At 51.6% G+C, this 25,685-nt stretch overlaps 1 protein-coding gene across 1 annotated transcript in view; it reads right to left on the bottom strand.

Annotated features, from left to right (window-relative positions):
- The window catches only part of LOC119956640 (myosin phosphatase Rho-interacting protein-like), a gene marked incomplete at its 5' end in the record, with an annotated part of 71,673 nt that extends 46,198 nt beyond the window's left edge, over positions 1–25,475 (bottom strand). The window contains 5 exons of the mRNA XM_038783979.1: positions 2,011–2,172; positions 12,442–12,480; positions 15,203–15,312; positions 23,568–23,657; positions 25,380–25,475. Of these exons, the coding sequence (XP_038639907.1) occupies positions 2,011–2,172; positions 12,442–12,480; positions 15,203–15,312; positions 23,568–23,657; positions 25,380–25,475 (497 nt within the window). The remainder of the gene's footprint in view (positions 1–2,010; positions 2,173–12,441; positions 12,481–15,202; positions 15,313–23,567; positions 23,658–25,379) is intronic.
- Between the last annotated feature and the right edge of the window lie 210 nt (positions 25,476–25,685).

Below are 25,685 nucleotides of genomic sequence, written 5' to 3'. Positions count from 1 at the left end.
AAACAGCTTCTTCCCCACTGTCACCAGACTCCTGAATGACCCTCTTATGGACTGAACTGATCTCTCCACACATCAGCACTACACTCCATACGCTTAATCCAATATCTATGGAATCATAGAATTTATGGTGCAGAAGGAGGCCATTTGGCCCATCGAGTCTGCACCGGCCCTTGGAAAAAGCACCCACATAGTCGAAAGAGAAAATGCTGGCAAATCTCAGCAGGTCTGGCAGCATCTGGAGGGAGAAAAGAGCTAACGTTTCAAGTCCGATGACTTTTCTCAAAGCTCTGACAAAATAGGCAGCTTTGACAAAGCGTCATGGGACTCGAAACGTTAGCTCTTTTCTCTCCCTACAGATGCTGCCAGACCTGCTGAGATTTTCCAGCATTTTCTCTTTCATTTCAGATTCCAGCATCCGCAGTAATTTGCTTTCACCCTTAGTCCCCGCTTCTACCCCATCCCCGTAACCCAGTAACCTGACCTAACTTTTTGAACACTAAGGGGCAATTTAGCACGGCCAATCCACCTAACCCGCACACCTTTGGACTGTGGGAGGAAACCGGAGCACCCGGTGAAACGCACGCACACACGGGGAGGACGTGCAGACTCCGCACAGGCAGTGACCCAAGCCGGGAATCGAACCTGGGATCCTGGAGCTGCTAGGCAGCAGTGCTAACCATTGTGCCACCGTGTAAGTCCATTGTTTTTCATGTAAGGAACGATCTGGCGGGACTGTAGGCACAACAATACCTTTCACTGTACCTCGGTATACGTGACAATAAATCTAAATCTAAAATCTGAATCAAAACCCCAAAACAAACATTACAAAAGAAACGAGTAGATTGAGCCACCAGCACCAAGCTGCCCTTACCCATCGCCTTTAGCTTCCCGAGGCCCGCCCAGGAGGGTATCGAACAGAATTTAAGGCAGAACCACGCAAGGAAATAGCAGAGCAGGCGGAAGGAGCTTGGCCGTAGCAATAAGGGGCGTCCTCCTCGAGGGGCAGGCGGGGGGGGGGGGGGGGGGTCACTGCCACGCCAGCTGTCACCTGCGACCTCCGACATGTCCCCTGTCCAAGGTGAGGCCGTCGGAGGCAGTGGGGTGGGGGAAGTGCTAATTTCGGAGGAGAAACAGCCTTTTATGATATTGAAAAGCATGCTGGGACCCGGACCTTCGATTAACCTAATTCCCCAATGACCCCGGTCAGTGATTTGAATGTGGAACCCGTGGGGAGTGGCTGGGGTGTCCAGCGTGGTCAATTTGTATAAAAGGCAAGTCAGATTATCCCGGTTTAGGAATGAACTTTTTTGTAAATTTAGTGTGCCCAATAATTTTTTTCCCCAATTAAGGGGCAATTTAGCGTGGCCAATCCACCTACCACTGCACATCTTTGGGTTGTGGGGGGTGAGAAACCCACGCAGACACGGGGAGAATGTGCAAACTCCCCACGGACAGTGACCCAGAGCTGAACCTGGGACTTTGGCGCCGTGAGGCAGCAGTGCTAACCACTGCGCCATTGTGCGGTCAAGAAGGCTTGTCTTTGCGGCTATATAATTCGATGCTACGTCCCCCCCCCCCGTCTGCCCACTCCCCCCCCCGTCTGCCCATTCCCCCCCCCCCCGTCTGCCCATTCCCCCCCCCCCCACAACAAGCGTAACAATTCCAGTCATTACCTCCCTCTTCAATCGCTCGGTGGCCCACGATGTCCCGCAGTCACTGCCGCTGATATTGGGAGGCCGCAAGGAGGCGATGGGGATCTGCCTGTGCTCCCGCAGCGGAATGCGCTCCAGCTCCTGCCATTTGACCTCGATGTCCTTGCTGAGGGGCTCGCCGGCCTGGAGAGGGGGGTGGTCCAGCCCGCCCCCGTCCGCGGGGGGCCGTCGTTGAGGTTGGCGGACTCGAACCACGGCTGCGCTCGGCGATCCGCTGAGCCTGCTCCCGCTGCAGCTCCTCGGCCTTGCTGGCTGCCAGTCCCCGCGGCGCCGCCGGCTGGACGGGCTCCAGCTCCACGGTCTCGAACGGCGGCGCCTGGCGCGGCTCGTGGCCGTCCGCCGGCGGCTGGCCCGCTGGGTTTCTGGCCGTGCCTTGTCTGCGGCCCCGGCTTCCTGTCTCGCTGCATTCCTTCGCGCTATCGTGTCCCGGAATGTGTTCTCCTTGTTGCTGTCTGTTAAACTAAATCAGCGAAGGAAAGTTATTGAAATGAATCCAGCCGAATACAACATAAATCGGCATTTGTGAAATGCCCGGAGCTGCTGCCCAGGAGTGCGGCTCGGATAAGCCGCATAAACAATGATCAAAGCTGTTTTTCTTTATTCTGGGCTGACTCTAGCAACATCAGCACTTGTTGCCCATCCCTAACTGCCCCCAAACGGAGCGGCTTGCTCGACCATTCCAGAGGGTTCAATTACATAGAATTTACAGTATATAAGGAGGCCATTCGGCCCATCGAGTCTGCACCGGCTCCTGGAAAGAGCACCCTACCCAAGGTCAACACCTCCACCCTATCCCCATAACCCAGTAACCCCACCTAACACTAAGGGCAATTTTGGACACTAAGGCAATTTAGCATGGCCAATCCACCTAACCCGCACATCTTTGGATTGTGGGAGGGAAACCGGAGCACCCGGAGGAAACCCACGCACACACTGGGAGGATGTGCAGACTCCACACAGACAGTGACCCAGCCGGGAATCGAACCTGGGACCCTGGCGTTGTGAAGGGATTGTGCTATCCACAATGCTACCGTGCTGCCCTCAATTGGCCACATCGCCGTGGGGCTGGAGTCACATGTAGGCCAGAGAGTTCCAGCGACTCGTCGTCAGAGAAACGAATTCTCCTCAGCTCCGTGTTAAACGGGCCACCCTTTAGTTTCAAACAGTAACCCCTCGTGCGAGATTCTCCCACAAGAGGAAACATCCTCTCCACATCCAGCCTGTCAACACCCCTCAGATCTTATGCTCACAGAATGATAGAATTCACAGTGCAAAAGGAGGCCCGATTCGTCCCATCGAGTCTGCACCGGCCCTTGGAAAGAGCACCCCCCCCCCCCCCCCCCCCCCACTTAAGCCCCACACACCTCCACCTATCCCCGCAACATCAGTGACCCCACCTATCCTTTTTGGACACTAAGGGCAATGTAGGCATGGCCGATCCACCTAACCTGCACATCTTTGGACTGTGGGAGGAAACCGGAGCACCCGGAGGAAACCCACACAGACACGGGGCGAACGTGCAGATGCCGCACAGACAGTGACCCAAGCCGGGAATCAAACCTGGGACACTGGGGCTTGTCATGTGAAGTACCTTAAAGAAATGAGTGTTTAAGAAATGTACCTTTAAGAAATGGATGTTTATCAGTGATGTCAGAGTGTGGGTGGAGCTGGGCTATCTGTCAGCTTTTTACTTTCGTTTAGGCTGGGTGTGTTTTAGTTTTTGTTTTCAGTGTTGGAGCTGAAGCCAGACAGAGCGGGTGTACTGCTGTTCTCTCTGCCATGAAAGACTATCTCTTGATCATTTGGTGAATTCAGAATTATAAATGTTCTGAGTAGTAACTTCAACCTAACTGTTTAAGGTTATGTCTTTTGTAAGTGTTTGGGATGTTAAAAGGACAGCGTACGCATTACTTAGAACATAGAACATAGAACAGTACAGCACAGAACAGGCCCTTCGGCCCTCGATGTTGTGCCGAACAATGATCACCCTCCTTTAAACCCACGTAACCCGTATACCCGTAACCCAACAATCCCCCCATTAACCTTACACTACGGGCAATTTAGCATGGCCAATCCACCTGACCCGCACATCTTTGGACTGTGGGAGGAAACCGGAGCAACCCGGAGGAAACCCACGCACATACAGGGAGGACGTGCAGACTCCACACAGACAGTGACCCAGCCGGGAATCGAACCTGGGACCCTGGAGCTGTGAAGCATTGATGCTAACCACCATGCTACCGTGAGGCCCCCAAAGTGTTCTATTCCTTGGGAGTTGTATGTGAATTGATGGTTGCTAAGATGTTCACTGCATGTTTTAAAAAGGTTAACTTGAGTTCATAGAATAAACATTGTTTTGCTTTACAAATTTTTCCATTTCTGCTGTACCACACCTGTAGACTGGGCCGTGTGCTCCCCATACCACAATCTATTAAAAGTTGTGGATCAGGTGAACTCCATGATACACTTTGGGATTCTCTAAACCCTGGCCCTTAACAGGCTGGAAAGCAACTGTGCTAACTACTGCGCTAATGTGCCGCCTCTTATTCTTCTCAACTCCCAGCCTTGCCTCTCCAATCTCTCCTCGTATGACAACCCACCCGTTCCTGGTGTTACCGGTAAACCTCCACTGAACTGCTTCTAACGCATTTACATCTGTCCTTTGATAAGGAGATTAATATTGGCCATAGTACTCCAGACGAGCTTTTCAATTCCAAGTTTTGACAAATGGATTGAATTTAAATTGCGCCAGGGAGCCACGGCGGGGTTTGAACCCATGTCCTCACCGACCATCAGCCTGGGCCTCTGGATTAGCAAGCGACATTACGGCCATGCTTCACCCAGTGAGTGTTCGGTCTGTGGAGTTCACCGACACAGTGAAACAGTTAGATATATCTCCAGGGGCAAAGGGGTCAATGGACATGGGAGGAAATCAGACTATTGAGTTGGATGATCAGCCATGATCGTGGTGGAGTAGGCTGGAAGGGCCGAACGGCCTCCTCCTGCTCCTATTTTCTGTGTTTCTGTGAAACCACCTCCCCCCGAAATTGGAGATCGAAACAGGCGACCAAAAACTGGGTGAATATTTTAAGGAGCGTCTTAAAAGGGAAGGGGAGAGAGAGCAGTGGGGAGGTATCGGGATGGAATTCCAGGACATGGTTGCCACGCAGCTAAATTCACGGCCAACAACGGCGGAGCGATTAAAATCGGGGGTAAGACGAGGAGTTTAATCGGGCGTTTGCGGAGCTGGAGGAGGTTGTGGGGGCGAGAGGCGATGGAGGGTTTTGGGCACAAGGATGATCAGAAACATCAACATTTCTCAGCGTGATTCATCCCAGGAATATTCCCAACGGGAATTCTGGAGTTCTGCCAACGTTGCAAGTTTCACTGGCCCAGACCCTGACCCCGGGATAGTCCCTTCCTCCTCAGCCTCTCCTGGAGACGCTAATTCATTCTCGGACATGATGCCCGACACAATCCCGGACCCCGCCGATGCACTGAATATTCGGAAGGTGTGACAGGCCCATGACTGATTCAGACAGGCGATGTGGCCAGGATTGGACAATTAACGGGTTCGGGTGATGATATTCCCTCGGGCCCAGGCGTCTGTCGTTCACAGCGGCGTGCCTGTCAATCTACTTTAATCAGATCTACCAACTCAACCAATGGTCTAACCTGTGACGTGGAGGTTAACCTGTGACATAAGAACATAAGAACTAGGAGCAGGAGTCGGCCATCTGGCCCCTCGAGCCTGCTCCGCCATTCAATGAGATCATGGCTGATCTTTTGTGGACTCAGCTCCACTTTCCGGCCCGAACACCATAACCCTTAATCCCTTTATTCTTCAAAAAAACTATCTATCTTTACCTTAAAAACATTTAATGAAGGAGCCTCAACTGCTTCACTGGGCAAGGAATTCCATAAATTCACAACCCTTTGGGTGAAGAAGTTCCTCCTAAACTCAGTCCTAAATCTACTTCCCCTTATTTTGAGGCTATGCCCCCTAGTTCTGCTGTCACCCGCCAGTGGAAACAACCTGCACCATCTATCCTATCTATTCCCTTCATAATTTTATATGTTTCTATAAGATCCCCCCGCATCCTTCTAAATTCCAACGAGTACAGTCCCAGTCTACTCAACCTCTCCTCGTAATCCAACCCCTTCAGCTCTGGGATTAACCTAGTGAATCTCCTCTGCACACCCTCCAGTGCCAGTACGTCCTTTCTCAAGTAAGGAGACCAAAACTGAACACAATTCTCCAGGTGTGGCCTCACTAACATCTTATACAATTGCAACATAACCTCCCTAGTCTTAAACTCCATCCCTCTAGCAATGAAGGACAAAATTCCATTTGCCTTCTTAATCACCTGTTGCACCTGTAAACCAACTTTTTGCGACTCATGCACTAGCACACCCAAGTCTCTCTGAACAGCGGCATGTTTTAATATGTTATCATTTAAATAATAATCCCTTTTGCTGTTATTCCTACCAAAATGGATAACCTTACATTTGTCAACATTGTATTCCATTTGCCAGACCCTAGCCCATTCACTTAACCCATCCAAATCCCTCTGCAGACTTCCAGTAACCTCTGCACTTTTCGCTTTACCACTCATCTTAGTGTCATCTGCAAACTTGGACACATTGCCCTTGGTCCCCAACTCCAAATCATCTATGTAAATTGTGAACAATTGTGGGCCCAACACGGATCCCTGAGGGACACCACTAGCTACTGATTGCCAACCAGAGAAACACCCATTAATCCCCACTCTTTGCTTTCTATTAATTAACCAATCCTCTATCCATGCTACTACTTTACCCTTAATGCCATGTAACTTTATCTTATGCAGCAACCTTTTGTGTGAACCCATGCTGCGTCTGCCCAATGGGACAATTTCTATCCAGATGCCTCGCTATTTCTTCCTTGATGATAGATTCCAGCATCTTCACTACTACCGAAGTTAAGCTCACTGGCCTATAATTACCCGCTCTCTGCCTACCTCCTTTTTTAAACAGTGGTGTCACGTTTGCTAATTTCCAATCCACCGGGACCACCCCAGAGTCTAGTGAATTTTGGTAAATTATCACTAGTGCATCTGCAATTTCCCTAGCCATCTCTTTGAGCACTCTGGGATGCATTCCATCAGGGCCAGGAGACTTATCTACCTTTAGCCCCGTTAGCTTGCCTATCACTACCTCCTTAGTGATAACAATCATCTCAAGGTCCTCACCTGTCATAGCCTCATTTCTATCAGTCGCTGGCATGTTATTTGTGTCTTCCACTGTGAAGACCGACCCAAAAAACCTGTTCAGTTCCTCAGCCATTTCCTCATTTCCCATTATTAAATCTCCCTTCTCAGCCTCTAAAGGACCAATATTTACCTTAGGGGGGGGGGGGGGGAGGCCTGGTTCGAATTTTGAGGTTATTCCCCTCTGCAAAGGAATTCATTTCTGTCTTGTCGACCTGGTCAACCCCTTTGAGCATCTGAACCACCTGAATTTGGTCACCCAGACACTCGATGGAATAGAAGCCCAGCCTAGACAATGTCTTCACAATTTAACCCTTTCAGGTATCGTTCCAGAAATTTCCGGCTGCGCTTGCTCCAAATACAATTGCCGGAATTCTCCGCCGGCGGGATCCTCTGCTATCCGGCAGCCTCCACCCCCCCCCCCCCCCTCCGGGGCTTCCGGATGGCGTGGGGTGGCCCCAATGGGAAATCCCATTGGCCGACTGCCGGGTCGGAATATCCTGCGCAGGAAACCGCGGCTGGCGGAGCAGGAAATCCGGCCCAATATGTCTTTTGTGAAACGGGACGCGCAGAATTCACCGCAGTTCTGCGGGCGGCACGGTGGCACAGTGGTTAGCACTGTCGCTTCACAGCTCCAGGGACCCAGGTTCGATTCCCGACCTTGGGTCACCGTCTGTGCGGAGTCTGCACGTTCTCCCCGTGTGTGCGTGGGTTTCCTCCGGGGGCTCCGGTTTCCTCCCACAAGTCCCGAAAGACGTGCTGTGAGGTGAATTGGACATTCTGAATTCTCCCTCTGTGTACCCGAACAGGCGCCGGAATGTGGCGACTAGGGGCTTTTCACAGTAACTTCATTGCAGTGTTAATGTGAGCCGACTTGTGACAATAAAGATTATTATTATTAATGGGGGACTAACTAGAGTTTGACGCCACTGTCAACTGCCCCCTCCCCTCCCCCCCCTCCACAGGGAGGAAAGGTCGGGGCCCAGGCAACTCAATGGTCTGCCCCCAATCCACATAACAAGGAGGAGAAAACGGCCGATCCTCGGACATGAGGGAGGAACTTGTCGTGATTCTTTTCTGTGGGGATCTGGCCTACGTATAACCCATTTCTCCAAAGGAAGGCATGGTTAATGTTGGTAATTACACGGCGGTTAATTTATCGTCTGTGGCAGGGGAGGTCTTGGAGCCTTTAATTAAGGATGAAACGGTCACGTATTTAGAAGAAGCAAAAAAAAAGTCAGTCACTGCCGATTTCAAGGGGAACAATTGTGCTCGACAAGCTTCCTCGAATCGGTCGGCAAGGTTCAGTGGATAGGGGCATTGCTGTGGTTATCGAGGGAAGTCTTTGACCAGGGGTTATGGACCTGGGGGAGGATTGAAAACCGGATGAACAGCTGGTGAGAAGGAGCAGTACTGAGCGAGCGACAGCTCGAGGCACAATTTCAGGCTGGTTGAAGTCGGCGGTGGTGTCCGACAGGCCTCGAATCGAGGCTATTTTCTACTCGCTGCGCATAACGAGGGTCCGGATATCGGTCTCGAGGGAGTGGTGGTGAAATGTGCAGAGGAGACCAAAATAACACACATGGTTAATTCTTTAGAAACACTGAGGAAGCGTTGGGAGATGCTGATAAGATAATTGCTGACACGTTAGCAGATGGAATATGGTGTCAATAAATAAAAGATGTGTTGACTTTTTCTTTTTAGAAAAGCAATAATCATTCTCAGGATTGATGTACGTTCAGACTTGGGGGGGGGGGGCGGGGAGTTGGAGGGAGGTGTTCACATTAAAGGCAGCATCTCAGAATGATACGGTCGTGAGGAAGCTAAATGAATTTGCTTTTTTTTAAAAACGTTCTTTCACAGGATGTGGGGCGTTGCTGGCTAGGCCTGAATTTGTTGCCCAACCCTAACTGCCCTTCGGAAGGTGGTGGATGGACCGCCTTGTTGAGCCGCTGGTGTCCGTGTGGTGTAGGATTGCTCCCCCTTCCACAAACATTGGGCAGCACGGTAGCACAGTGGATAGCACAATCTCTTCACAGCTCCAGGGTCCCGGGTTTGATTCCCGGCTTGGGTCACTGTCTGTGCGGAGTCTGCACATCCTCCCCGTGTGTGCGTGGGTTTCCTCCGGGTGCTCCGGTTTCCTCCCACTGTCCCAAGATATGGTTAGGTGGATTGGCCGTGCTAAATCGCCCATAGTGTCCAAAATTGCCCTTAATGTTGGGTGGGGTTACTGGGTTATGGGGATAGGGTGGAGGTGTTAACCTTGGGTAGGGTTCTCTTTCCGGGGGCCGGTGCAGACTCGATGGGCCGAATGGCCTCCTTCTGCACTGTAAATTCTATGTAAACTCACCAAGGCTCCTTAGGCAGCACCTTCCAAACCCACGACCACTACCGTCTAGAAGGACAAGCAGCAGATACCTGGGACCCCCACCACCTGGAGGTTCCCCTCCAAGTCACTCAACACCCCGACTTGGAAATATATCGGCCGTTCCTTCGCTGTCACTGGCACTCTCTCCCTAACAGCACAGTGGGTGTACCTACACGGAAGGACTGCAGCGGGTTCAAGAGCTAACTCACCACCACCATCTTTTTTAAAAATAAGTTTAGCGTTCCCAATTAATTGTTTTCCAATCAAGGGGCAATTTAGCATGGCGGGTCCACTTAATCTGCACATCTTTGGGTTGTGGAGGTGAGACCCACGCAGACACGGGGAGAATGTGCAAACTCCACGCGGACAGTGACCCAGAGCCGGGATCGAACCCCGGTCCTCAGTGCCGTGAGGCAGCAGTGCTAACCCACTGCGCCGCCGTGCTGCACACCAGCACCTTCTTCAGGGCAACTAAGGATGGGCAGTAACTAGCCACAGCCACATCCTGCAAATTAATAAAAGAAAAACACCCACCGTGTGGGGGTCAAAGGTTGAGGCACAACAATGTCACCTTTGAAGAGGCGGGCAAAGAGGGGGAAGAGATCTGGGAACAGGTTGGGTCGATGTGACTGAGACTACCTGTTCCTGTCCGGGGGGGGGGGGGGGGGGGGGGGGGGGGGATTACCGATGTACATAAGGGACAGCGGCGAGACTTGACTGCTCCGCCATTCAATGCGATTGTGATTGATCTTCGACCTCGACTCCACTTCCCTGCTCTACCCCCTATATTCCTCGATGCCCCTCAGGCCTTGAAAGCCAATCTCTGTCGTGTATCTACTCAACGACCGAGAAACCACAGTTCCCTGGGGTAGAGAATTCCAAAGGTGCCCGACCCTTCTCCGCAAAGGAATTTCTCCTCATCACACTCAATTGCCCGTAGTGTCCTAATAAAAGTAAGGTTAAGGGGGGGGGGGGGGGGGGGGTGTTGTTGGGTTACGGGTATAGGGTGGATACGTGGGTTTGAGTAGGGTGATCATGGCTCGGCACAACATTGAGGGCCGAAGGGCCTGTTCTGGGCTGTACTGTTCTATGTTCAATAGGGAAAAGCAGTTCGGATCAGTATTCCCATTTCCCAGTGTTTACTGGTGTTCCACTTGAAGGTGTACAAGGCCGGTTCGGACCAGTATTCTTATTTCCCCGTTTCTGGACTGTTTAGAGCCCGTGTCCCCCCCTCATCAGGGGTCTGGGCCTCCCAATATCTGCCCTGTCAAAGGGCCTTCAGAAGTTTCTACGTTTCGATGCGATCGCCTCTCATTCTCCTAAACTCGGAGGAAGGTGAGCCGAGTCTACTCAATCTCTATTGCTGGGACAATGCTCTCGTCGCAGGAATCAGTCTGTTAAACCTCTGCTGCCCCCCCCCCCCCCCCCCCCCCCCCCCTTGAAGGCAAATATGTCTTTCCTTGGGTGAGGGGGGGGGGACGGTGTGACCTCACCAACTTTCCGAAAGAATTCTTTACTCTTCTGCTCCAATCCCCTTGGTACTAAATCGATTTGGAAGAGTAGAAGAGAATGGGGATCAGAGAGGTACGCGGGAACGGGATGAAGTTGTGTGCCGAACGGGATTGCCAAGGATTGTATAAAGTGAGGCCTGTTGAATCCCTTTTCACAACAAGCAAAACAATCTGGAGAATACGACTTGGGGATATAAACGGCAGGGAGAGGGGCAAAGGTTGTGGCGAAAGTCTCAATGAGCCAGAGAGCCGGGAGTCTCTTGCAGCTCTGTCCTTTTTCACACAATGACTGACTGGAAGAACTCCCCCCCCCCCCCCCCCCCCCCCTCCCCGACAGGAAACTGCCAGGATTCACCCAACAATGCACAAACTCTCCAGCGACACAATCATTCGCACGTCACCTGGCTGGAAGTAGGCTGGGGGGCCTAACTTCCGCAGAGCTGAGCTAACTCGATTCAGGCACCGGTCGCCGTGGCCACTGCTGACTGGGCAGCGACAGGATGGTGACATCACCGCCCTGGATAAGTAGGAAGTACGGAATCCCCCCCCCCCACCCACCCATTCAGGAAGTTCCTGATTTCCTGCCCAAGTGATCGCCACCACTCCGGGATCGTCCATCCCAACAGGCTTTGCTCCTTTGAGAAATGGTTTAGTATTTGTCCCGCAAATTCCCCCACTCCCGTCACCTCTTCAGCTCAGCTTTCCCTGCTCCTTATGAAAATGAAAATCGCTTATTGTCACGAGTAGGCTTCAAATGAAGTTCCTGTGAAAAGCCCCTAGTCGCCACATTCCAGCGCCTGTCCGGGGAGGCTGGTACGGGAATTGAACCGTGCTGCTGGTCTGCCTGGGTCTGCTTTAAAAGCCAGCGATTTAGCCGAGAGAGCTAAACCAGCTCTAATCATCGTAATCGTCCAGGAGGAGGCCCATTAGTCTGTGCATCCACTCACCAATTGAAGATGACCATGGGCGGGATTCTCCCCTACCCGGCGGGGCGGGGGGTCCCGGGGTAGCGGAGTGGCGCCAACCACTCCGGCGTCGGGCCTCCCTAAAGGGGCGGAATTCTCCACACCTTTGGGGGCCAAGCCCTCACATTGAGGGGCTAGGCCCGAGCCAGAATGATTGGCACCAAAACTGGCACCAAAACTGGCACCAGCGGCCTTTGACGCCCGTGGCCGGTGTCGGCTGAAAGGCCTTCGCCGGTTCGCGCATGCGCCGGTGCGTCAGCTGTCGCTGACGTCACTATCGGCGCATGCGCGCTGGGGGATTCTCTTCCCCCTCCGCCATGGTGGAGGCCGTGGCGGAGGAGAAAGTGTGCCCCCACGGCACAGCCCCGCCCGACAATCGGTGGGCCCCGATCGCGGGCCTGGCCACCGTGGGGGCACCCCCCGAGGTCCGATCGCCCCCCTCCCCCCCCAGGACCCCGGGGGCCTGCTCGCGCCGCCGATCCCGCCGCCACCAGAGGTGGTTCAAACCACGGCGGCGGGAGAGGCCTCCCAGCGGCGGGACTTGGGCCCCGATCGCGGGCCTGGCCACCGCGATTCCCGCCCCCGCCAATTCCCGGGTGGCGGAGAAGGAAGCGTCACTCTGCCGCGTACTCTCACCTGGATTTCGAAGTTGGGGTTTTCATCCAAGTGTTCCTCCTGAGCAGCAGCAAGTGGAAAATGGGAAAAACAGAGGAGTGATTAGAAAACATTTTAGTGAAACAAAGAGGCCTGAGCCACCCGACCCACAGTCAGCCGATTTAGTTCAGAAATCCAAGGAACGTTCAGAGCCGAGATCCGAAACACCAGGGGGCGGGATTCCCCTTCCCGCCAGACCAGTTTCCCGGTGTGGCCCGCCCCCACCGGCAGCGGGATTCTCCGGCAGCCGGCCAATGAGGTTTCCCATTGTGGCCCGACCACTCTGTCGGGAAATCCGGGTGCGTGAACGCACTGCCGGCGAAGAGGAGGATTCCGCTCCATTTATTCCGAATTCCCTCCCCTTGTTCACCCCAATCCCTCCCCGCTATCTCCATTCTTACCCCCATGAAATGAAAATCGCTTATTGTCACGAGTAGGCTTCAAATGAAGTTACTGTGAAAAGCCCCTAGTCGCCACATTCCGGCGCCTGTCCGGGGAGGCTGGTACGGGAATCGAACCGTGCTGCTGGCCTGCCTTGGTCTGCTTTAAAAGCCAGCGATTTAGCCCAGTGAGCTAACCAGCCCCTCCATGCCTTCCATGTTATTACCCCCACCATTCCTCCCCATTATCCACCCAGTCCTACTAACTGTAGCTCAGTGTTCTGCCATTGGCCTCAGTGACTGTGGGAGGGGGAGATGGACACATTCTCCCTCGTGACTATTACCCCACGCGCTGGAACAGGGTGAGGGTGGTGCTCGCCTCTGGTGTGAGGTCAGTTCCATACCGCTACCATCTAGAGGGACAAGGGCAGCAGATACCTGGGAACCCCCCCACCTGGAGGTTCCCCTCCAAGTCACTCACCGCCCCGACTGGGAAATATATCGGCCGTTCCTTCACTGTCACTGGGGCAAAATCCTGGCACTCCCTCCATAACAGCACAGTGGGTGTACCTACGCCACACGGGCTGCAGCAGATGAAGAACGCGGCTCACCCCCACCTTCTCAAGGGGCAATTAGGGACGGGCAGAAAATGCCGGCCTAACAAGCCACACCCACAAGGAAATGAAAGGACATGAAAATCGCTTATTGTCACGAGTCGGCTTCAAATGAAGTTACTGTGAAAAGCCCCTAGTCGCCACATTCCGGCCCCTGTTCGGGGAGGCTGGTACGGGAATCGAACCGCGCTGCTGGCCTGCCTTGGTCTGCTTTCAAAGCCAGCGATTTAGCCAAGTGTGCTAAACCAGCCCCTCACATCCCATGAACAAATAAATTTACGGCAGAATGAAATCAAAAAATCGCCGACTGTCATTTAGGGCGGGTTTGGCGTGAGGTTTCCAGTCAGCTTTTGGGTGCGATCCACACCGGTATTCACCCACACTTTAGTCATTGTTTGGGGCCCCGGTCAAGCCCACACTTAGAAATATCGGTCTTCTCAGAGAGCGGGACACCATTTTGAACGGGCGCCCTGATATCCAAGAGAGCTAGGCCCCCCCCCCTTCCCCCCGAACAATGTCACTCTCTGCACACATGGGCATTAACCCCACCCCCCAAAGGTCATGGCACCCCCGATATGGGGTCACTGAAGGCTCCTCCCTTTTCAGGCCTCCCCCAAACGCCCCCCCCCCCCCTTTTGAGCTCCACTCCCTCCCCTTCAGGACTCCCAATCAGAGACTTTTCCCCAGGGTAGAGGGGTCAATTACTAGGGGGCATAGGTTTAAGGTGCGAGGGGCAAGGTTTAGAGATGTATGAGGATAGTTTTTTACACAGAGGGTAGTGGGTGCCTGGAACTCGCTGCCGGAGGAGGGGGTGGAAGCCGGGACGATAGTGACGTTTAAGGGGCATCTTGACAAATACATGAATAGGATGGGAATAGAGGGGTACGGACCCAGGAAGTGTAGATTTTAGTTTAGACGGGCAGCATGGTCGGCACAGGCTTGGAGGGCCGAAGGGCCTGTTCCTGTGCTATATTTTTCTGTTCTTTGTTCATAGACATAGACATAGAATTTACAGTGCAGAAGGAGGCCATTCGGCCCATCGAGTCTGCACCGGCTCCTGGAAAGAGCACCCCACCCAAGGTTAACACCTCCACCCTATCCCCATAACCTAGTAACCCCACCCAACACTAAGGGCAATTTTTGGACACTAAGGGCAATTTATCATGGCCAATGCACATCTTTGGACTGTGGGAGGAAACCGGAGCACCCGGAGGAAACCCACGCACACACAGGGAGGACGTGCAGACTCCGCACAGGCAGTGACCCAGCCGGGAATCGCACCTGGGACCCTGGAGCTGTGAAGCAATTGTGCTAACCACAATCAGGGCAGCACGGTAGCATGGTGGTTAGCATCAATGCTTCACAGCTCCAGGGTCCCAGGTGCGATTCCCGGCTGGGTCACTGTCTGTGCGGAGTCTGCACGTCCTCCCCGTGTGTGCGTGGGTTTCCTCCGGGTGCTCCGGTTTCCTCCCACAGTCCAAAGATGAGCAGGTTAGGTGGATTGGCCATGATAAATTGACCTTAGTGTCCTAAAAAATAAGGTTAATGAGGGTTGTTGGGTTACGGGTATAGGGTGGATACGTGGGTTTGAGGAGGGTGATCATTGCTCGGCACAACATCGAGGGCCGAAGGGCCTGTTCTGTGCTGTACTGTTTTAATTCTAATTCTAATGCTACCGTGCTGCCCACTAGCATGGTCTAGGAGGCCAGAACGGCCTGGTTATGCGGTTGTGAATTCTCAGTGCCTTACTTTGTCACATCTGGTGCGGTGGTCGGACGGACTGTCTTTCGGAGCGCCTCAATCCAGTTCCTCCGGATCCCGGATGTCATCGCTGACAGAGTGTAAACAGACTCTTTCGTCTGAAAAGACAGAAGCACGAGGGGGGTCAATGAGACGCTGGTGACCTGGGTACATAATCGGCTGGGGATAGCACGCAGGGAGTGGCCAGGGTGGGGTAAATATAAATAACATAGTCTTGGGGGCAGGAGAGACAATCTTGAAACTTGCAGCTAGAAAACCATGAGATGCAGTGGTGAGGGGGACAGCAGCGGATGTCGGAAGGACATGTACTAGCGAGATACACGCAAGAAGCAATTTGAAGCAAATGCAGGCACAGCAATTAATTAGGAAAGCTAATAGATTGTTGCCATTTTTTTTGTGAGGGGAATTGAATACAACAGTCAGAAGATATTACTTCAGTCAAGGTTAATGTGCAGGTTCAGTCAGCAGTTAAGGCGGTAAATGCAATGTTAGCATTCATGTCGAGAGGGCTAGAATACAAGACCAGGGATGTACTTCTGAGGCTGTATAAGGCTCTGGTCAGACCCCATTTGGAGTATTGTGAGCAGTTTTAGGTCCCGTATCTAAGGAAGGATATGCTGGCCTTGGAAAGGGTCCAGAGGAGGTTCACAAGAATGATCCCAGCAATGAAGGGCTTGTCATATGAGGAACAGTTGAGGACTCTGGGTCTGTACTCGTTGGAGTTTAGAAGGACGAGGGGGGGATCTTATTGAAACTTACAGGATACTGCGAGGCCTGGATAGAGTGGACGTGGAGAGGATGTTTCCACTTGTAGGAGAAACTAGAACCAGAGGACACAGCCTCAGACTGAAGGGACGATCCTTTACAACAGAGATGAGGAGGAATTTCTTCAGCCAGAGGGTGGTGAATCTGTGGAACTCTTTGCCGCAGAAGGCTGTGGAGGCCAAATAACTGAGTGTCTTTAAGTCAGAGATAGATAGGTTCTTGATCAATAAGGGGATCAGGGGTTATGGGGAGAAGGCAGGAGAATGGGGGATGAGAAACATATCAGCCATGATTGAATGGCGGAGCAGACTCGATGGGCCGAATGGCCTAATTCTGCTCCTATGTCTTATGGTCTTACAGGGCATTGGTGAGGCCACATCTGGAGTATTGTGTACAGTATTGGCCGGAGTATTGTGTACAGTATTGGCCGGAGTATTGGCTGGAGTATTGTGTACAGTATTGGCCGGAGTATTGTGTACAGTATTGGCCGGAGTATTGTGTACAGTATTGGCCGGAGTATTGTGTACAGTATTGGCCGGAGTATTGGCCGGAGTATTGTGTACAGTATTGGCCGGAGTATTGTGTACTATTGGCCGGAGTATTGTGTACGTATTGGCCGAGTATTGTGTACAGTATTGGCCGGAGTATTGTGTACAGTATTGGCCGAGTATTGGCCGGAGTATTGTGTACAGTATTGGCCGAGTATGGCCGGAGTATTGTGTACAGTATTGGCCGGAGTATGTGTACGTATTGGCTGGAGTATTGTGTACAGTATTGGCCGGAGTATTGGCTGGAGTATTGTGTACAGTATTGGCTGGAGTATTGTGTACAGTATTGGCCGGAGTATTGTGTACAGTATTGGCCGGAGTATTGTGTACAGTATTGGCTGGAGTATTGTGTACAGTATTGGCCGGAGTATTGGCCGGAGTATTGTGTACAGTATTGGCCGGAGTATTGGCCGGAGTATTGTGTACAGTATTGGCCGGAGTATTGTGTACAGTATTGGCCGGAGTATTGGCTGGAGTATTGTGTACAGTATTGGCCGGAGTATTGGCCGGAGTATTGTGTACAGTATTAGCCGGAGTATTGTGTACAGTATTGGCCGGAGTATTGTGTACAGTATTGGCCGGAGTATTGTGTACAGTATTGGCCGGAGTATTGGGCCGGAGTATTGTGTACAGTATTGGCCGGAGTATTGGCTGAGTATTGTGTACAGTATTGGGCTGGAGTATTGTGTACAGTATTTGCCGGAGTATTGTGTACAGTATTGGCGGAGTATTGTGTACAGTATTGGCCGGAGTATTGGCCGGAGTATTGTGTACAGTATTGGCCGGAGTATTGTGTACAGGATTGGCCGGAGTATTGTGTACAGTATTGGCCGGAGTATTGTGTACAGTATTAGCCGGAGTATTGTGTACAGTATTGGCTGGAGTATTGTGTACAGTATTGGCCGGAGTATTGTGACGTATTGGCCAGTATTGTGTACAGTATTGGCCGGAGTATTGTGTACAGTATTGGCCGGAGTATTGTGTACAGTATTGGCCGGAGTATTGTGTACAGTATTGGCCGGAGTATTGGCCGGAGTATTGTGTACAGTATTGGCCGGAGTATTGGCCGGAGTATTGTGTACAGTATTGGCCGGAGTATTGGCCGGAGTATTGTGTACAGTATTGGCCGGAGTATTGGCCGGAGTATTGTGTACAGTATTGGCCGGAGTATTGGCCGGAGTATTGGCCGGAGTATTGTGTACAGTATTGGCCGGAGTATTGTGTACAGTATTGGCCGGAGTATTGGCCGGAGTATTGTGTACAGTATTGGCCGGAGTATTGGCTGGAGTATTGTGTACAGTATTGGCCGGAGTATTGTGTACAGTATTGGCCGGAGTATTGTGTACAGTATTGGCCGGAGTATTGGCCGGAGTATTGTGTACAGTATTGGCCGGAGTATTGGCTGGAGTATTGTGTACAGTATTGGCTGGAGTATTGTGTACAGTATTGGCCGGAGTATTGTGTACAGTATTGGCCGTGGAGTGAGTATTGGCGCGAAGTATTGGTGTACAGTATTGGCCGGGTAGTATTGTGTAACAGTATTGGCCGGAGTATTGTGGACAGTATTGGCTGGAGTATTGTGTCACAGTATTGGCCGGAGTATTGTGCTAACAGTATTGGCCTGGAGTATTGTGTTACAGTATTGGCCCGGATAGTATTGTGTAGCAGAATTGGCCAAAGGCAACGGTATTGTGTACAGTATGGAGTATTGTGTACAGTATTGGCCGGAGGAATTGGGCCGGAGTATGGTGTACAGTTGCCGTTTGGCCGGAGTATTGTGTACAGTATTGGCTGGAGTATTGTGTACAGTATTAGCCGGAGTATTGTGTACAGTATTGGCCGGAGTATTGTGTACAGTATTAGCCGGAGTATTGTGTACAGTATTGGCCGGAGTATTGTGTACAGTATTAGCCGGAGTATTGTGTACAGTATTGGCCGGAGTATTGTGTACAGTATTGGCCGGAGTATTGTGTACAGTATTGGCCGGAGTATTGTGTACAGTATTGGCCGGAGTATTGTGTACAGTATTGGCCGGAGTATTGTGTACAGTATTGGCTGGAGTATTGTGTACAGTATTGGCCGGAGTATTGGCCGGAGTATTGTGTACAGTATTGGCCGGAGTATTGGCCGGAGTATTGTGTACAGTATTGGCCGGAGTATTGTGTACAGTATTGGCCGGAGTATTGGTACAGTATTGGCCGGAGTATTGGCCGGAGTATTGTGTACAGTATTGGCCGGAGTATTGTGTACAGTATTGGCCGGAGTATTGTGTACAGTATTGGCCGGAGTATTGTGTACAGTATTAGCCGGAGTATTGTGTACAGTATTGGCCGGAGTATTGTGTACAGTATTGGCTGGAGTATTGTGTACAGTATTGGCCGGAGTATTGTGTACAGTATTGGGCTGGAGTATTGTGTACAGTATTGGCCGGAGTATTGGCCGGAGTATTGTGTACAGTATTGGCCGGAGTATTGTGTACAGTATTGGCCGGAGTATTGTGTACAGTATTGGCTGGAGTATTGTGTACAGTATTGGCCGGAGTATTGTGTACAGTATTGGCCGGAGTATTGTGTACAGTATTGGCTGGAGTATTGTGTACAGTATTGGCCGGAGTATTGGCCGGAGTATTGTGTACAGTATTGGCCGGAGTATTGTGTACAGTATTGGCCGGAGTATTGTGTACAGTATTGGCCGGAGTATTGTGTACAGTATTAGCCGGAGTATTGTGTACAGTATTGGCTGGAGTATTGTGTACAGTATTGGCGGAGTATTGGCCGGAGGATTGTGTACAGTATTGGCGGAGTATTGTGTACAGTATTGGCCGAGTATTGTGTACAGTATTGGCCGAGTATTGTGTACAGTATTGGCCGGAGTATTGTGTACAGTATTGGCCGGAGTATTGTGTACAGTATTGGCCGGAGTATTGTGTACAGTATTGGCCGGAGTATTGTGTACAGTATTAGCCGGAGTATTGTGTACAGTTGGCCGGAGTATTGTGTACAGTATTGGCCGGAGTATGTGTACAGTATTGGCCGGAGTATTGTACAGTATGGCCGGAGTATTGTGTACAGTATTGGCCGGAGTATTGTGTACAGTATTGGCCGGAGTATTGTGTACAGTATTGGCCGGAGTATTGTGTACAGTATTGGCCGGAGTATTGTGTACAGTATTGGCCGGAGTATTGTGTACAGTATTGGCCGGAGTATTGGCCGGAGTATTGTGTACAGTATTGGCCGGAGTATTGTGTACAGTATTGGCCGGAGTATTGTGTACAGTATTGGCCGGAGTATTGGCCGGAGTATTGTGTACAGTATTGGCCGGAGTATTGTGTACAGTATTGGCCGGAGTATTGTGTACAGTATTGGCTGGAGTATTGTGTACAGTATTGGCCGGAGTATTGGCCGGAGTATTGGCCGGAGTATTGTGTACAGTATTGGCCGGAGTATTGTGTACAGTATTGGCTGGAGTATTGTGTACAGTATTGGCCGGAGTATTGTGTACAGTATTGGCCGGAGTATTGGCCGGAGTATTGTGTACAGTATTGGCCGGAGTATTGTGTACAGTATTGGCCGGAGTATTGTGTACAGTATTGGCCGGAGTATTGGCCGGAGTATTGTGTACAGTATTGGCTGGAGTATTGGCCGGAGTATTGTGTACAGTATTGGCCGGAGTATTGTGTACAGTATTGGCTGGAGTATTGGCCGGAGTATTGTGTACAGTATTGGCCGGAGTATTGTGTACAGTATTGGCCGGAGTATTGGCCGGAGTATTGTGTACAGTATTGGCCGGAGTATTGGCCGGAGTATTGTGTACAGTATTGGCCGGAGTATTGTGTACAGTATTGGCCGGAGTATTGGCTGGAGTATTGTGTACAGTATTGGCTGGAGTATTGTGTACAGTATTGGCCGGAGTATTGTGTACAGTATTGGCCGGAGTATTGGCTGGAGTATTGTGTACAGTATTGGCCGGAGTATTGTGTACAGTATTAGCCGGAGTATTGTGTACAGTATTGGCCGGAGTATTGGCCGGAGTATTGTGTACAGTATTGGCCGGAGTATTGTGTACAGTATTAGCCGGAGTATTGTGTACAGTATTGGCCGGAGTATTGTGTACAGTATTAGCCGGAGTATTGTGTACAGTATTGGCCGGAGTATTGTGTACAGTATTGTGTACAGTATTGGCTGGAGTATTGTGTACAGTATTAGCCGGAGTATTGTGTACAGTATTGGCCGGAGTATTGTGTACAGTAGTAGCGGAGTATTGGTCCGGAGTATTGTGTACAGTATGGCCGGAGTATGTGTACAGTATTAGCCGGAGTATTGTGTACAGTATTGGCCGGAGTATTGTGTACAGTATTAGCCGGAGTATTGTGTACAGTATTGGCCGGAGTATTGTGTACAGTATTAGCCGGAGTATTGTGTACAGTATTGGCCGGAGTATTGTGTACAGTATTGGCCGGAGTATTGTGTACAGTATTGGCCGTATTTAAGGCAAGATGTAAATACATTGGGAGAAATTTTCATCATAGAATTTACAGTGCAGAAGGAGGCCATTCGGCCCATCGAGTCTGCACCGGCCCTTGGAAAGAGCACCCTACCCAAGGTCAACACCTTCACCTTATCCCCATAACCCAGTAACCCCACCCAACACGAAGGGCAATTTTGGACACTAAGGGCAATTTATCATGGCCAATCCACCCAACCTGCACATCTTTGGACTGTGGGAGGAAACCGGAGCACCCGGAGGAAACCCACGCACACAGGGGGAGGACGTGCAGACTCCGCACAGACAGTGACCCAGCCGGGAATCGAACCTGGGACCCTGGAGCTGTGAAGCAATTGTGCTATCCACAATGCTACCGTGCTGCCCTTCGTAGAGAAGGTTTACTAATACCTGCAATAGGAAAGATTGGACAGGCGAAGGCTGTATCTGCTGGAGTTTAGAAGAGTGAGCGGACTTGAGGGCCTATGGGGAGAGGCTATTTCCTCATGTGGGAGAGTCAATAACTGAGGGGCACCATTTAAAAATGAGGGGGTGCTGGTTTAGGGCAGGGATGACCATTTCGTTCTCTCAGGAGGGTCTGTGAAACTCTTCCTCCGAGGGCAGTCAAAGACGTGTCTTTGAATATTTTTAATAAGGGGAAGGAAAGGTCATCGGGGGGTCAGCAGGAGTGTGGCGTTGAGGTCACAACTAGATCAGCCACCATCTTATTGAATGGTGGGAGAGGCTCAAAGGGCCTTCATCCCAGTTCGTATGTCTGGATGATGTGGATCCAATTTCGTCCTCAAGTCGAGCTGTGTCCAGTTCTGGGTACCATTCCAGGAAAGATGTGAAGGCTTTGGAGAAGGGGCAGAAAAGAATCAAGAGCATCTAGGGGGGTAGCACGGCTGCACAGTGGTTAGCACTGCTGCCTCACAGCTCCAGGGACCCAGGTTCGATTCCGGCCTCGGGTCACTGTCTGTGTGGAGTCTGCATATTTGCCCCGTGTGTGCGTGGGTTCCTCCGGGTGCTCCGGTTTCCTCCCACAGTCCAAAGATGAGCAGGTTAGGTGGATTGGCCGTGATAAATTGCCCTTAGTGTCCAAAAAGGTTGGGTGGGGTTACTGGGTTACGAGTGTGGGCTTAAGTGGGCTGCTATTTTCAAGGGCCGGAGCAGACTCAATGGGCCAAATGGCCTCCTTCTGCGCTGTAAATTCTATGAGAATGGAACAGATGAGGGACTTCAGTTACCGAGCAGGTTGGGGAAGTTGGGACTGTTTCCCTTAGAGAACGAGAAAGTTGTGTGGAGATTTGATCCAGGTGTTCAAGATCACGATGGGCCGGGACAAAGGCGACAGGGAGAAACTGTTCCCATTGGTGGAAGGGTCGAGGAGGAGGGGGGCAGAGATAATCAACAAAATGATCAATGGAGTCGGGAGAAGAAACATCTCCTCTCCGAGTGGTTAAGCTCTGGATAACGCTGCCCGAGGATGTGGTGGAGGTTAGGGTCAATCGAGGAATTGACGGGTTGTAGAAGCGAGTAAATCAGACAAATTCAGAAAGGTCCCAGGATCAGTTCCCCGCCTGCTTCGAGTTACTCCATTCCATCCCGAGATGCTCTCACTGACCCCTGCTACTGATTGGTTGAGAGAAGGCAGGTGCTGAATTGTAGGGGTTTTATACATTAATAATAATCTTTATTAGTGTCACAAGTAGGCTTACATTAACGCTGTAATGAAGTTACTGGGAAAAGCCCCTAGTCGCCACATTCCGGCGCCTGTTCAGGTACACAGAGGGAGAATTCAGAATGTCCAATTCACCTAACAGCACGTCTTTCGGGACTTGTGGGAGGAAACCGGAGCACCCGGAGGAAACCCACGCAGGCACGGGAGACGTGCAGACTCCGCACAGACAGTGAGCCAAGCCGGGAATCGAACCCGGGTCCCTGGCGCTGTGAAGCAGCAGTGCTAACCACTGTGCTACCGTGCTGCCCACTAATGCCTTTCCATCGACAGCTGGGTCCAAACCCTGGAGCTCCGTCCCTAACAGCACGGAGGGTGCGGGTTAGGTGGGGTTACGGGGATAGGGCGGGGGAGGGAAGTGGGCCTGGGTAGGGTGTTCTTTTGGAGAGTCAATGGGCCGAATGGCCTCTGCCTGCACTGTTTCCACTGGCTTATATAATGCCAATTGATTCTAATCAATTTAATCAATTGGCATTCTGAAACCCAGTGGAAACAGTTCTTCCTTATTTACCCTGTCTAAACCCCATGTGATTTTGAACATTGCTTTCAAAACTCTCCTTCACATTCTCTGCAGCCTCCACAGAATCCGGGGTAACATTCCCCATCGGCACGCTCTCCCAGGCTTCCCGGAATTTATTGCAACAGCGGGAGCCCGGAATTTCCTGGGATCAGCCGGCAGAAGTTTGCTGGAGGCCGCTTGATTCCCAGGGAAATTCCGGGCCCCAGAATCTTCGACCTCGGGTTAAGCGAGCTGACTGGACTGTGGCAGACCCCCCCCAAGCCAGACGCACGGCGAGCTCGAGGGGAGGGGCCTGCTCACGTGGATCTGGAAGCCGTAGTTCCGTTGAACCTGGTACTCGGTGACGTCGTTGCAGCTTCGTAAGTCGATCTCTCCATCCAGGTCGTCGGCCTGATGGGACAAGGAGGAAAAAATTTGAGTCAACGTTCAACTCCACAGTCTGGCAGAACAGTCAGCAGCCGACGTGGCCTTTGGCTACAAGTCCAACACAATACAAGGGAACGGGGAACATACTCATTTCTCCTCTGCACCACAAGAGGCAGGTTCGAAATTCCGGCCAGAACATAGGCTACTGAAGATAGAGCTCAAAAACAGGCCAATCAGCTCGATTGATCTGTGCCGGTATCTATTCACCACATGAGTTTGCTGCCACCCCATATAACCCTATCAGCATGTTCTTCCATTCCTTTCTCCCTCGTTTTTATTCAGCTTCCCCTTCACGGCATCTGTGCTACTGACATAACAACACCTTGTGGAGCGGGTGGTGGAGATCAAGGAGAAACGGGAAGGGGAGTTGGGAATGGAGCTCAATTGGGGAGTATGGAGTGAGGCACTGCGAAGGGTAAACGGGGCCTCCTCTTGTGCGAGGATGAGCCTGATACAGTTCAAGGTGGAGCACAGGGTGCATGTGACTCGGGCGAGAATGAGTGGGTTCTATCAGGGGGTAGCAGATGAGTGTGAGAGGTGTGGGCGGGGGCGAGCGAATCACGCACACATGTTTTGGGGTTGCGAAAAATGGGGAAGATTCTGGGTGGGAGTATTCGGGGTCTTAGCCAGGATAGTGAAGGAGGAGGTGGACCCTTTGGTGGCGATATTTGGGGTTTCAGAGAAGTCGGAGCTCATGGAGAGGAGGAAGGCCGATGTCTTGGCCTTCGCCTCTCTGATTGCACAGCGACAAATTTTGTTGGAGTGGCGGTCGGCATCGCCACCGGGGGGGTAGCAGCTTGGTTGGGTGACCTGTACGACTTCCTGCGGTTAGAGAAGATAAAGTATGAGTTAAGGGGCTCTGCAGGGGGGTTTGAGAAGAGGTGGGGGATGTTTGTGACCGTGTTTGAGGAGCTGTTCGTCACGGGGGGGGGGGGCGGGGAGGAATTTGTACGGACTGTACAGTTGATTGCTAGGAAGTATGTTTCCCGGGGTGTTTGTGTTGTAACCCGTTGGTAATAAATACATTTTTCTTTTTAAACAACACCTTGTGGCAGTGAGTTCCCCAGTCTAACAACACTCTGGTCCAACCCAAGCATTACCACATTGGACACAAATATTGGACCTTGACTTGATGTGTTTGCAAGGATTAGCCTGTTTGCCACAAGGTGCAGCAGAGAGCAGATTTCTATCCCCCCCCCCCCATGTAGCTTTGAGCCCTTGCCAAGACAGTTGACAATGTCCCTGCAAACCCTTGCAAACACATCAAGTCAAGGTCCAGGTGACAACATTGCCCAGCGACTTCTCAAAGACTTCTGGGATGTGCAAGGAGGATTCTGAGCTAAACCACCCGTTTCACACAGGACGCCATCTTGGTGAAGGAGTTGAGGTCCGATCCAGCAGGTTAAACATGCCGGTGTCTGGTTTCGCACCTACAGGAGCCCATCCCGGCGATTCGAATCAACATTGCGCACGAAAGTGAGGTTTTCAAACAGGAATGTCTTATTCACATCGCACGCTGCCGGCAATAACCTGCAATGTACTTCCCAGGCTGCCCCACCAAGCCACTGTCTATTCCTACCCGACATGCTCTTCCTCATGACCCCTGACCTTCTCTCTTTTTTTGCCAAGTGTGAGAGTTGGCGAGAGGTTGCATGGGTGCAGTTTGTAGCTGGTCAAAGGCCTTACCTCCTCGGCTGTGGAGTCTCGGTAATACCTCAGGCTGGAGTCCGCCAGAACAAACCAGTGTTTCTTCCACTGTGAGAGGACAATAATCAGATCATTTCACACCGAGGAGAGCGGATCAATGAGAAACATCCCCCCCCCCCACCACCCCGAGTATATCCGGCCAACAGCAGGGTCATACACAGACCCAGCACCCCTGGAAGATCCCAGCTCCAGTCCCACAGGCTGAAGGGATGGTATCTGGCCTCAACATCCCGGGTCTAAAGGAAGGCAAAAATTATTTCAGGAAACTTGCTATCCATCAATTAG

The sequence above is a fragment of the Scyliorhinus canicula genome, chromosome 23 (genome assembly GCF_902713615.1).
Source record: "Scyliorhinus canicula chromosome 23, sScyCan1.1, whole genome shotgun sequence".
Taxonomy (NCBI): Eukaryota; Metazoa; Chordata; class Chondrichthyes; order Carcharhiniformes; family Scyliorhinidae; genus Scyliorhinus; species Scyliorhinus canicula.
This window is presented reverse-complemented; position numbering and strand designations above follow the sequence as displayed.